This window comes from Triticum aestivum, chromosome 7B (genome assembly GCF_018294505.1).
Source record: "Triticum aestivum cultivar Chinese Spring chromosome 7B, IWGSC CS RefSeq v2.1, whole genome shotgun sequence".
In the NCBI taxonomy this organism is placed as follows: Eukaryota; Viridiplantae; Streptophyta; class Magnoliopsida; order Poales; family Poaceae; genus Triticum; species Triticum aestivum.
Genome location: NC_057813.1, coordinates 338647371 through 338660071, shown reverse-complemented (window position 1 = coordinate 338660071; position 12701 = coordinate 338647371). Strand labels below are relative to the sequence as shown.

The window sequence follows — 12701 nt, the reverse complement described above, 5'->3', positions numbered from 1 at the left end:
GCCAAAACTCCCCTCCCCCACTTTATAACATTTTGAAAGATGGATGAGCAAAGTACTCATCTAGCAGGAGTTGTGTGACTAATATTGTGTTTATCTCATGCAGGAAAGCCAAATCTGAGTCATGCTGTAAATTGCGTTTGGCATCCTAATCTGTATTTTCCTTAAAAAATCTGATTTATGTAAAGACACATCCACACACACAAATGTACACGAGGGCCTCTCTGAAAAATGCACCTGCGCCCCAGGGGAGAAGTTCGTTATTTACAGTACAAAAGACCAGGGAGTCCGCACTGAGGAGTAGGCTATATATAATGAGATGAGTTGGATCTAGTCCCTCTCCCATGGTCTTGGCATCATCAACATCATCGTGAAAACCAAGAAACGAGGAAGAAGAAATTTCCTAAACCTCTTAGTCTGAAGGTATACGGATCACTCTCCCGAAATCAACATTGTTTTGCCTCGGTCCATCCAGCTAAATATGAAATCGTGAACCATCTCGCATGGCTTCAATCCAGACCACCCTTTTAATTTTCTTGGCATGCATTTGATTGTGTCATGTTGGATGGATCTAGGTGAGCGCCCCAAGGCCTTAATTTTGTTACGGATTTGTGGATTCGCCTAGATCTGTTTGATCGATTACACTATTCTTGTCCCCTCGACAATAAATAAAACAACTAGACTCTTATTGAATTGATTGCCTTGCGGTCCGCACATGGTCTCGCCAAGATGATATGTACAGTGATTTGACTCTGTTCCGAGGAATTGTCGATGCATCCGGACGGACTGTGATGCTGCGCTTAGACGCATGATCCTGGCCCAGTGGGGGATTTCCTTATTTTCTGCGAGTATTCTTCGGAGCCGTGAGGCCTGCGTTGTTTGTGCATATCAGTTTGCTTGCTTTTATCGGGGTGTAGGTTGGGACTCGGGACCAATTGAGTGTAGCTTGATTGATCAGTGATTTTGAACCATGTTGCAGGAGGATTTCGAAGAGTATGCCGACAAGGCAAAGGCCTTGCCCGAGAGCACCAGCAATGAAGACAAAGCTTATCCTCTATGGACTCTTTTTTTTTTTTGAACGCAATCCTCTATGGACTCTTCAAGCAAGCCACTGTTGGGGTTGCCAATACAGGTATGCATGTTTGTTAACGCTTTATCAAGTTCTTTTGCTCTTGACTCAGTATGTGCCACAGTTCAATACTATATGTCTAACATGATATACCGATAAATCATGGAAAAAGATTGCTTTCATCCGGATGATACGCCTCCCCTTCCAACCATGTGTCCAGGTCGAGGCCCACGGTTGTTTCCTTCCACTTTCGTGAGCACGTGTTGGCCTTTGAGACAAGCTCGCGTGTTTTTTCCTCTATGCCCATTCACTGCATGGCTGCATGCCCCTGACGAGTAGCACCACTAGTACTGTTTTGTTTAATAGTATACGGTTAAATTGCTGCCATGCACCGGTCGTAGCTAGTACTCCCTCCGTCCGAAATGTATTTAGATGCATTTTAGTTTTAGATACATTCATTTTCATCCATTTCGATGACAAGTAATTCCGGACGGAGGAAGTATTTGCTAATTAATGTCCTCAACTAGACACTACGACTCGCGTTCGCGACCTTGGTCAGTTTGTACAAATAGTTCTGCAGGCTGAATGGTTGTTGTTGGTTTTGATTTGATACTATGAAGCTCATGGAGTAAAGGTTGCTTTGGATGTAGCGTCTTTGAAGCCGCTGCGTTGGCCTTCAAAGCATGCCATCGCAGCATCACCGAAGCAACTGGGCCCCCGTCGCTGCATTGCTGCTGTCGTCGAAACATGCCGTCACACCATCATCGAAGCTGACATGTCCGTTATCACAACAGTGTCTTGTCCGTGAAACACGTCATTGCAATCATCGAAGTAACAGGGCATCCGCCGTAGCATCGCCGCTGTGTTGAAGCACGACGTCGCAACATCGCTATGACTGTACGAAGCACATCGCCGCAGCACCATCATGGCCGTCGAAGCACACCACAGGCACTTGAAGCATGTCGTCGCCGCATCACTGGAGCAGCCGGGCCCCATTGTTGCATCGCTGATGTCGTCGAAGCACGCCGCCACACCATCATCCAAGCTGACATGTCCGTGAAACACGTTGTTGCTGCATCGTCGAACTAGCCGAGTATTGGTTGTAGCATCGCCGCGGTTGTTGAAGCACAAGGTCGCAACATCGCCATGACTGTACGAAGCACATCGTCGCAGCATCTTCATGGTCATCGAAGCACACCACGGAAAATTGAAGCACATATGGGCATTCGAAGCATGTCGTCGCAGCACGCCTCGTAGGATCACCACGGCCATTGAAGCATGCCGCCGCGACATCGTCGTAGCCGTCGAAGCCCGCCATGAGTGTTCGAAGCATGTCATTGTGCTAACATCGTGGCCGTCACTACACACCTCGTAGCATCGCCACGATGGTCGAAGCAAGCCATCGCAACATCCTCGAAGAAGTCGGGATGTCATCGCAGCACACCATGACCATTTGAAGCATGTCGTCGCGCCATCGCCGGGGCCATCGCAGCACACGTCATAGTATCGCGTAACCGTTTGAAGCAGTCGGGTGTCGCAAAGACCGCAGTGACGCCCGTAGCAGCCGGCTGACCCTCACAACATCATCGTCTCGGCTTACAGTGCATCGGTCCCCTTGTACACAGCAGCCACTCTGTCTTACAGTGCATCACTGCATCGCCCCCCTTATACACAACAACCACTCCGCCGCTGGTCTTTGAAGCAGCTAAGAGCAACTCCAACGGGGCGACCCATTTTGTCCGATGGCGTCCGTTTCGGTCGGCGCGGACAAAAGTGGAGGCCCAACGCGCCGACCCAAACCCAAAACGCGCCCGCTTCGCATCCGCGCCGACGCATTTGTGGCCCAAATGTGCGCCCCAAATGCGTCGGCGCGGACGCGGAAGGGATGCCACGCGCACCTTCTTGATGTCCGCCGGGGCCCCACCTGGCGGTCGCCCAACTACCTGCCCCCTCGCCGGCCAGCTTAATTTATGACCCCGGGCCCACACGTCAGCGATGGCGGTCGTCCTTTTTTAAGCCGATCGTGTGACGGGGCCGTCCTCATCCAGTTCTCGTCCCCATCTAGGCCACGCTCGCTCCCCCGTCGCCAGCAAGCAAACTCTAGCCACCCCAGCCACCCTAGCCGCCCAAATGGAGCTCTTCTCCGGGAGCAGGAGCAAGTCAAAGGGCAAGGCCCCCGCCGTCCCCTTCCCCGCGGAGTTCACCATGACTCCGCCTGCGCCTGCTCGCCGGCAGAGGCAGCAGGTGAACGTGTCTGTGCACCAGGCGGAGTGGCACTGGCGCCACCGCGTGCCGCTGCCGTACCCCGACGTGATGCTGCCGCACGACTGGCATCTGGATCCGAAAAGGATCCCAGTGTCGGCGGCACCGCGGTCGGCTAGGGCGCACGCGGAGGAGGTGCGTCGCCGGCAGGCGCACCTGAAATCGAAGCAGCGCGGCGACGAGGCCTACGCTTATAACTCGCCCAACTGGGCGCGCTGGTTCGCCTTCGAGCACGAGGAGGCGAGGCGACGCGGCGTGCGTGAGGTCGACCGCAGCATGCCGCCGCTCATCGTCAAGGAGGAAGACCAGGCGGCAGAGGACGCCTACCAGGCGGCCCTTGCGGCCGTCTACCGGGAGAGCGAGGAGGACGAGGGGCACAGGGCAGAGGCGATAGAAGAAGAAGAAGCTCGGTAGGAGGCGGCCATGGTGCAGGCCATGGCCCTCTCCGCGTCCGGCGACTGCGTTGTGCCGCCGATGGCCCCGTCGTCCCCTCCCCGCCGCCTCGCCAAAGCCAAACCGTAGCCGGAGCCGGAGCCCATCGAGCGCTACTCCTGGACGGGAGTAGTGCGCGAGTGGGTGAGGGCGCCGCCGGTCTAGATGCAGGCCACGCTGGAGCAAGAGGCGGCGTACCTCGAGCACTGGCGGCAGATCCGGGTGGCAGAGGAGCGCCGCGAGGGCGAGTACCTCGAGATGCTCAAGCGCAACGCTAGCGCCGGCACAGCCCGCGCCCGACATGGCCGTGCTCTGGAACACGGCGTTCAGCTAGGCCGGTCCGGCGCCGATGCTCATCGACCTCACTGACCCCGAGGACGACGACGACGACGCCTAGGGCAGCGCGCCGGCGCCTAGTTTTTAGTTTGTTTTTATTTTTCTTAAATGCTAAAATGTGGATGCGTGGACTCCCGTCGGCCTTCGTGGCCGGCTTTAATGTTTAATTAATTTATTTTTTATGTTAAATATGCATGCATTCAGTTTTTTTTTACGTTGTCGAAATGGATCTCGTCAGCGTTGGACGCATGCGTCGACCCAAACGCGGAAGCGGACGCTCGTGTCTGCCTAGCCGACCCAAATGGACAAAAAGCGGACGAAATCACCGTCCGTTTGGGTCGGCCCGTTGGAGTTGCTCTAATGTCGCTACAAGGGCGGTTGTCCTTTCACTTACCAAGTTGCACGCTGCTGCATGCCTTTTGCAGGTCGGACATCCATGGTTCAAGGGCCTCCTTCATTACTAATGCAAGGATGGTTCTGCCAACAACGGATGATGCGGAGGGTGTTTTTTCTCCGAGAGTACGCCAATAGCGTACCATATTTTTATAGAAGATGAAGAAAGCATAATTACAAGAAGTGTGGCTCAAATGCGAACATTCGGCGCACACGGTTACACCAACACCAACACCAACCAAACTACATCTAAACTAACTCCTCATAAACCGTTGTAGGCCACCAACACCACCTGCCGCCTGCGACCACTCAGCTACTTCAACTAACGTACTAGTAACAAGCTCCAGAGGAGTTTTTTGTTGATTTACCGTACTAAAGACTCTTGCATTCCTCTCTTTCCACAAAGCCCAGAGAACCGCCTTGACTGTGGTGTCGAACCCTCTCCTGTCCGCCCCTAGGAAGCTTCTTCGTGCTCGTAACCACCACTCCAGGTTATTCTCATTTGCGAGTGATTGAGAAGTGTTAATCTGCAGGGTGTCCCATGTCCTATACCAGACCTCCCTAGCATACGGGCACTGCAGAAGAATATGATCAACATTATCCTCATCCTACAAGCACGTGTAGCATGCTGAGCTCTCATCCTGAAGCCCATGCCTAGCCCTCCTGTCCGATGACCATATCCTGTACTGCATTGCGAGCCAAACAAAGATTTTGCACTTAAGAGGCGCCCATCTTCTCCAAAGACACTTTGCCAGGGGTGATTTAGGCCATCCATTGCAAAGGCTGGAATAGACTGACTTGGCTGAGTATTGTCCAGAAGATGAGCAAGTCCAGGTGAAGACATCCCGCTCGGTCTCACGTCTATCAACTGTCGCCACCGCATGGCAGAGATGCATGCATTGCATTTGCGCCATGAAAGAGATCTCAATTTGACAGTCCTCCATCCATTTGTTGTTGAGCAAAGCTTGCTGCACCGTTCTTGTATTGATCACCCTCGCGTGGACCGTCATAAGCAGGAGTGGAGCAATGTCAGCTACTGAGTATCCGTGTATCCATCAGTCCCTCCAGAACAGAACGCTATCACCTGATCCAACTTGAATATGAACCAAACTATCAAACACCTCCCTTGCCAATCTATCTTCGATCATTGGTAATCCCTGCCAAGGCCTCACATGCTCCGTACGCTTTAGCCATTCCCACCTGACCCTTAGCGCCTAAGATTGAAGTTGCAAGTTCTTCACTCCAAGCCCACCGTGGCACTTAGGTCGACAGATTTTGTCCCATGCGACGAGGCATTGTCCACCGTTAACCTTGTCCTTGCCAGCCCCAAAAAAGGATCTCACCCACTTGTTAATCTCCTCAAACACCCAGGCAGGGGCGTCCACAATCATCAGGTGATGTATCGGCCGAGTAGAGATGATAGATTGCACCAGGATCAACCGGCCAGGTCATTGAATCAACCCCCTTTGCCAAGCGGGTACGAAATACGTCACTTTATCCAGCATGGGTTGCCATTCCGCGCGAGTCAAGTTCTTGATAGCAAGTTGTAGGCCAAGGTACCTGCATGGGAATTCCGCTAAGTCACACTTGAGTAGTGCAGCCACCCTTTGTCTGTCGTCCACATCCCCTCTAATCACTATGGCCGACGACTTCCGATAGTTCACCTTAAGCCCAGAAGCTTCACCAAAAGCTTTTAAGGTCTCCTTCACAAAGCTCAAATCCATGACTGTAGGTTTGATAAACAAGGCTACGTCATTCGCGTATATCGAGATCCTTTGCATGGCTGTGATCCCATGGAATGAGCTTAGCACACTAGCCACCATAGCTCACTGAACGAGTTTTGTCAGAACATCCATAGCGACGATGAAGAGCAGAGGCGAGATAGAGGGTGTTGATCTGCAGCATGGTGACACCATGGCCATTGCACCGGACTTTCTGTCCTTGTGGCAAATGCTACAGGCCGAAAGCACTGCGTTGCGCCCTGACGACGACGATCGCATACGATGGCGACACACCAACAATGGCTGCTACTCTGCTAATTCAGCATACAATACACAGTTTCAACCCTCGGGTCAGCCCAGATTCAACTATCTAATCTGGAAGGTGTGGGCTCCAAACAAGCACAAGATGTTCATGTGGCTGCTTCTCCAAGTCAGGCTTTGGTGCAATGATCGGCTTTAGAGGAGGGGTTGGCCGAACAGTTATTTCTGTCAATTGTGCCTTCGCAATCTTGAAACGTCCACACATTTGTTTTGGGATTGCAGTTTTGTGCGGGAAGTTTGGCTGCACACAGCAAGGCGATCCGGATGCTCCTCTCTGTCACCCTCGACCAGGGACCTCACCTCATCCGCTCAGGTATACGAGCAGATCATCAACCGTACCTTACCACAAAACAGAAGAGCAATCAAATCAATGATCATTATGATCTTGTGGGAGCTGTGGAATGAGAGAAATGACTGCACCTTCAGGGGGGGTGACACCAAGCCATCAACGGATATGTGCAAAGATCAGTAGTAACTTAAAACAATGAAGATTAGCAGGAGCAAAGAAGCTAGAGACCCCTTTCGGGGAAATGTTGGGAGAAGTCTAATTCTGTGTTTTCAGTTCGAGATGATGGTCACTTGACCATCTCTCCCTTATTTACTCTTCCTGATCGTTTCGATCAACCTTTGTACTCTCCTTCCTGCTAAATCAATGAAGCCAGCAAATGCTGGATCTTTCAAAAGATAGAGGGTGTTAAGTTGCAGCATGCAACGCAAGGGGCTGCTGCGTTGGTGGCATGGGATGCATCATGCATGGCGTGCGAGCAGGGCCGGCTTCTTTGACGAGCTGAGTTACATATAGGCTAGCTACTACCAGCAGCACGTGAGGTGTGAGTGTATTTATCTAGCTACTGCCAGGACGGATGCCCACGTGGTGTGAACGCATTTTCTAGCTACTGCAAACACGCATCTGTGGAAAAACGATTCAAGGTTTTAATCCAACGATCAAAAACAGCCTAATCGAGCGGTGGACGAGGCGGCTTACTTTTCCCTGGCATTAGCCGGGTGATATGTAGCAGGCGCCATAAATCATCGTGGAAAATTGTCCGCAAGTTTATCAAATTACTGACTCGTGAGATCCAAATCCTACCAAAAAGATTATTACCCCCACAAAAAAAACGAAAAAGATTATTAATGTAGAGTTCCTCTAGCAAGCAAGTGAAAACAAAAAAGGGGACCTACTTTCTACTGCATTTATTTCGTTTTACTGTTCACTCTTGAATTGGGTCTTCAAATTGTAATATATTGCATTGAGTTTGGACTGAAAAACAAAATAAGTTTGTAAAAAGTAGATAATAAATCTCCTTTTCTATTCTTCAGAATCAGTCTGTTGAGTTGAACTATGGTCTATCGGAGTACTAAATGGGTGGGATGTATTAGATACAGTATGAAAAACTTGGTAGAGTTACAACAAAGTGCAACAACGACAATCATTTTTCCTTCGCCGTGCGCCAACTTCATCTAAAACTTACACCTGCTGATAAATTTTGCCGCATCTACTCCCTCCGTTTCGATTTATTCGTCGTGGCTTCTAGCGAGTTTTCTGGTTGAGAGTGCTAGTTTCAGTTCTGTACCTGAATCTAGTGGTATTAAATCACGTGTTATTGCCCACTTTACATCATATGTTCATGATGGTGCTCACCTCCGTTGTACTTATGTCAGCGACCCAACTATCACCACGACTGGATCGACCAAAGGCACTGCCATCATGGCAGCTGAAGCGGCAAGCCCACCAGCTCATGGACCGGGCCTGGCTGGGTGCCGACCGAAGGGAAGGCAGACGGCGGCTCCCTCCTCCCCTAGGTTCTCCACCCTCCAAATTCAATGCAATATATTACAAGTAACCAGACCAGGCGCAGCAAACAGCCATCCGGGCTTGGATCAAGAGAAAGGCAACGGCGGCTCCCTCCTCCCCTAGGTTCTCCTACCTCCTGTACTTCCCCTTTCTTCCTCCCCAATCTCTTGTACTCCCTCCGTTCCAAAATAGATGACTCAACTTTGTATTAACTTAGTATAAAATTGAGTCATCTATTTTGGAACGGAGGGAGTATCTGAGCTTGATTTCCCTGTAATGGAGTGATTCGCGAGTGGTACCTATCATCGTGGCATCAGAGCCTCCCTCCACCCTTCCGTTTCATCTCAATTCGCCCAAAAATTCATTCAAAAATTTCACCCAGTTTGTTTTCAGCACGCCATTCCTTCCGCCACCATGCATCCAGAGCTGAAAGCTTATCTGGATGAGTTCCGGGCAAAGGCTCAGGCTCGCTACGACGCCACGGACAGGCTGTTTGCGCAGTACGACGCGCTGCTCTCCATGGTCACCACGGGAGCTTCCGTCCCGCAGTCGGCGCGCTCCGCGGTTGCGGCCTCCGATGGCGGCCTCGCCGTCGACGCCACCGTCATGCCGGTCGTCTCCGCCCCCTCTTCCACCAGCAAAGCCCAGGAGGTCCTCGAGCTCGTCCCCGATGCGTCCCCTGCATGCATTGCGAGGGCGCCCGTCCTCTGTTCGACAGATGGCTCGAACCAAGTCCTCGAGGGCGTCTCGACCCTGCAGCCGGCGTGTCCCATGGCCATGGCAGACGATGACGGCCTCACCGACAACGCCAGAGCCCCGGCTGTCGTCGCCGGCGTCTTCTCCGCCACCACCCAGGCTCAGGAGACCCCCACGGTCGCCCATGATGCAGCCTCGGTCTGCATCGCAATGGCGCCCATCACCTGTTCGATGGACTACTCGACCCAGGTCGACGCCATCACCAGTGTCGACGAGGTCCAGGACGCCGTCACCACAGTCTACCCCTAGCGCGCGGTCACCCTCAGCCACAAGGAGGTGGTGCAGCTCATCCTGGTACAGGCAACGCCCTCCATCGGCATCAATACCTCATCCTTCACTGAGGTCGTCTCCTCCGCGGCAACCACCACCGACATCGACCCCAAGGCCGGCGCGAAGCTTCTGTTCACTACCACCTATGCCTTTCCCCGGTTGGTTTCCCCGGTGACCAGCGAGGCGTACCACGGCAACGTCATCGACCCCATCAACATTGCTACCCCGACGGAAGTGCTTGACCACTTGTGGAACGAGCACATGCGTCCAGCTTACATCGAGCAACAACAATGGCCGCCCCCTGTTCCAGTGCAGATTGCTGTGAACAACACTGCTCTGTTCGATGGCATAGCTCATGGCTGTATCTATGGTGATTCTGGACATGTGTGGTGCCCACCGGATCACCAGCCAAGGGTGAAGAGTGAATTGCAACTGCAGATGGTAAATGGACAAGGATCTCTCATTTTGCAAGACAAGTGTATCAAGGTCGAGTTGCGTCCGCTACCGTGGCCATCGTTTTCAAGCAGTTGCAGAGCAGTACATGTGTGGTCTGAACTATCCAAGTCTGTCCGTAAGCAGGATACACTACAGATTATGAGCATGTCAGTACAATGGAAAATTTGGAGTCAAGAGGAATATAAGGCAAACCTTGGTTTCACATTGGACAAGACTGTTATAACCAGCCTTCAAATTTGCCATCCAGAGTATGGTACAAAATCTGTCTGCGTAAACAGAGTTATATTTCTCAACACTAGTCTCAACTCTGGATTTCCTGATGTTTGGCTAGTTTGCAATCTGGATGCCATGGTGCTTAAGTGTGATGAACTACCTCATGTTAGTGAAATGGCATGCTTGGAGTCCACCAACTTTGCTACCTATATGGACCATCCGCTATCCACCTCTTCTGATATCAATTACACTGGTTTTTTCTACACAAGTGCAACTGTAACATACCTGAAGCTGCAGCTTATTGTCCTTCCCAGAGAGTCACTTCAGCAACAAGTGATTAAGGTCCTTCAGTTGGTACAACTTCATCGCAAGGAACAGTGGTCATTGTTAGCAGATTGGGGCACTTTGGATTTCAGTTATGTGATCTTGCATATTCACCACACTAGTATTGTCGATTCAGCACTTCACTGGGAGATTTGTCGACAAACAAACATAGTAATGGCTACCAACTTCAGTGAAAGTTATCATGTGCAACCAGCTGCCGCAACTAATAAATTGCAATCCACGGAACTTCTCTGTTTTATGTTACCCCCTGCCAAGCCTCCTGAGAATCATGACATAAATATTCTTATTTTGGTGGAAATTCCACGTGGGATCTTAGTTGGTCTGTACTCTATGAGTTGTCCAATCTATCTAGAAATTTGCACCGTGGGATTAAGAGCTTCAGAAGGAACACAAAAGGGAAAAGTTGAACTTTGTGTCCATCTTTATGCTTCCTATGAGTTTTATTTGAAGAAGTTTGCACTAGCAGGAAAGCTGGAGAACAATGGTTTAAAAAATTCAGTGGCAGAGCTCAAATATGGTACAAGAATATGGGGCCAAGAGAGTTGCGAGTGTGTGATTTGGTTGCCGCTCAGCAATGAAGAAGCATATCCGACAGACTGGAATAGAAGGACAACTTGTAAGCAAGTTCACAGCCGAGAGAGCGCCAAGGGTACATATACTTTAGCATTGACCACTGTTCAGTTCAAGTTTTCTGTACGAGCTGAATTCTCAGACCACCGATGTGATATTCTGCATAGTGATCACGTTGCAAGAAAAAAAGCTGAGAACGAAACAGTCCAGTTCACTGCTCCGTGTGTTTTGTGGCCTACGAGACGTAGGAAGCCTGTCATTGAAGGACCGCATGAGTGCTCGTCAGTTTTGCAGCCATTTTTGCAGCCGAAACCCCCCTGGCATGAGTACACTCTAGACTGCACTGTTAAAAAGCTGAAGATTGTCGCAAAAATACCACCTAGCACTGCCTGGTTTATTGCCTTCCCAGCGGAGTCACTACATTTTTGTCTGATACTCCCTCCGTCCGAAATGACAAATGGATGAAAAGGGATGTATCTAGAACTAAAATACATCTAGATACATCCCTTTTTATTCTTTTTGATGACAAGTATTTTCGGACGGAGGGAGTATTACCCAAGACAGATGGTCAGCAACATAGGAGCAACCTTCGAGCTGAAGTTCTTTGGGAATTGACTCAGTTTTGGGCCTATGCTAATCATACCCGTGCTGGATCAAATAACTGGTGGTGCTTCTCTTGGGGTACATACCTAGATATGGTTGTCCTTGATGCATGTCCAGGAAGCTCAATTCTAGAGGAGTTTCAGAGCAATACACAGAATCAAGACCAATATGTAGTACAGTCAGTTCAACCGACAACTTCTTCTTGTGAGCAGTGGGATCCAGGAGGATTGGATTCGGTGGAACTAGCGGAGAACGAGCACCGGCTTGGGGGCAAGCCGGTTGTTAAGGAGGAGGGGATGTCAGCGACCCAACTATCAGCACGACTGGATCGACCAAAGGCACTGCCATCATGGCAGCTGAAGTGGCAAGCCCACCAGCTCATGGGCCGGGCCTGGCTGGGTGCCGATCGAAGGGAAGGCAGACTACTACAAGTAACCAGACCAGGCGCAGCGAACAGCCATCCGGGCTTGGATCAAGTCAAAGGCAACGGCGGCTCCCTCCTCCCCTAGCTTCTCCTACCTCCTGTACTTACCCGTTCTTCCTCCCCAATCTCTTGTATCTGAGCTTGATTTCCCTGTAATGGAGTGATTCGCGAATGGTACCTAAACAACTTATAACTCATCTTCCGTTCTTTTAATCTTCTGAAGCTCGGCCTGGTATGTTCAACATGAGGGAGAGGGCCAAATGGGATGCATGGGAAGCTGTTAAAGGTCCATTTATTTTTTCAAATCCTTGTATTCTGTTTTCTACTCTGATACCCCTGCAGGGCGTTACCATGCGTTGCTAAAATTCTTATGATGTCAACAGACAAATCTAAGGAAGCCATGAACGACTACACCACCAAGGTGAAGCAGCTCCAGGAGGAGGCAGCTGCTGCAGGCAGCTATTCTCAGCGACGAACCCTTTGTGCTATCTTATTATGAGAATTATATCATTCTGTCCACCGCAGTTTACTATCATCTATGAAGACTGCTAAATATTTTCTACTCCCTCCGTCCCATAATATAAGAACGTTTTTTACACTACGCTAGTGTCAAAAATGCTCTTATATTATGGGACGGAGGGAGTACTAAACATGTCTCTACTAGTGTGTTGTGATGTTTGCTTAGCAAAAACACCCCCGAAAAAACATCATTCTTGAAAAGCAATACTAATTGCTTAG

At 50.5% G+C, this 12701-nt stretch overlaps 1 protein-coding gene across 3 annotated transcripts; it reads left to right on the top strand.

Annotated features, from left to right (window-relative positions):
- Positions 1-315: 315 nt before the first annotated feature.
- Positions 316-12525, top strand: LOC123156876 (acyl-CoA-binding domain-containing protein 1). 3 transcript variants are annotated; one of them, XM_044575070.1, is made up of 4 exons: positions 316-420; positions 977-1129; positions 12187-12249; positions 12347-12525. In XM_044575070.1, the coding sequence occupies exons 2-4, from the start codon at positions 1054-1056 to the stop codon at positions 12460-12462; spliced, it is 255 nt and encodes an 84-aa protein (XP_044431005.1). In that variant the 5' UTR covers positions 316-420; positions 977-1053; the 3' UTR covers positions 12463-12525. The 3 variants fall into 3 exon arrangements, with proteins under 3 accessions (XP_044431005.1, XP_044431004.1, XP_044431003.1); XM_044575069.1 differs by lacking the exons at positions 316-420; positions 977-1129 and having other exon boundaries at positions 8456-12249; XM_044575068.1 differs by lacking the exons at positions 316-420; positions 977-1129 and having other exon boundaries at positions 8469-12249.
- Positions 12526-12701: the final 176 nt, after the last annotated feature.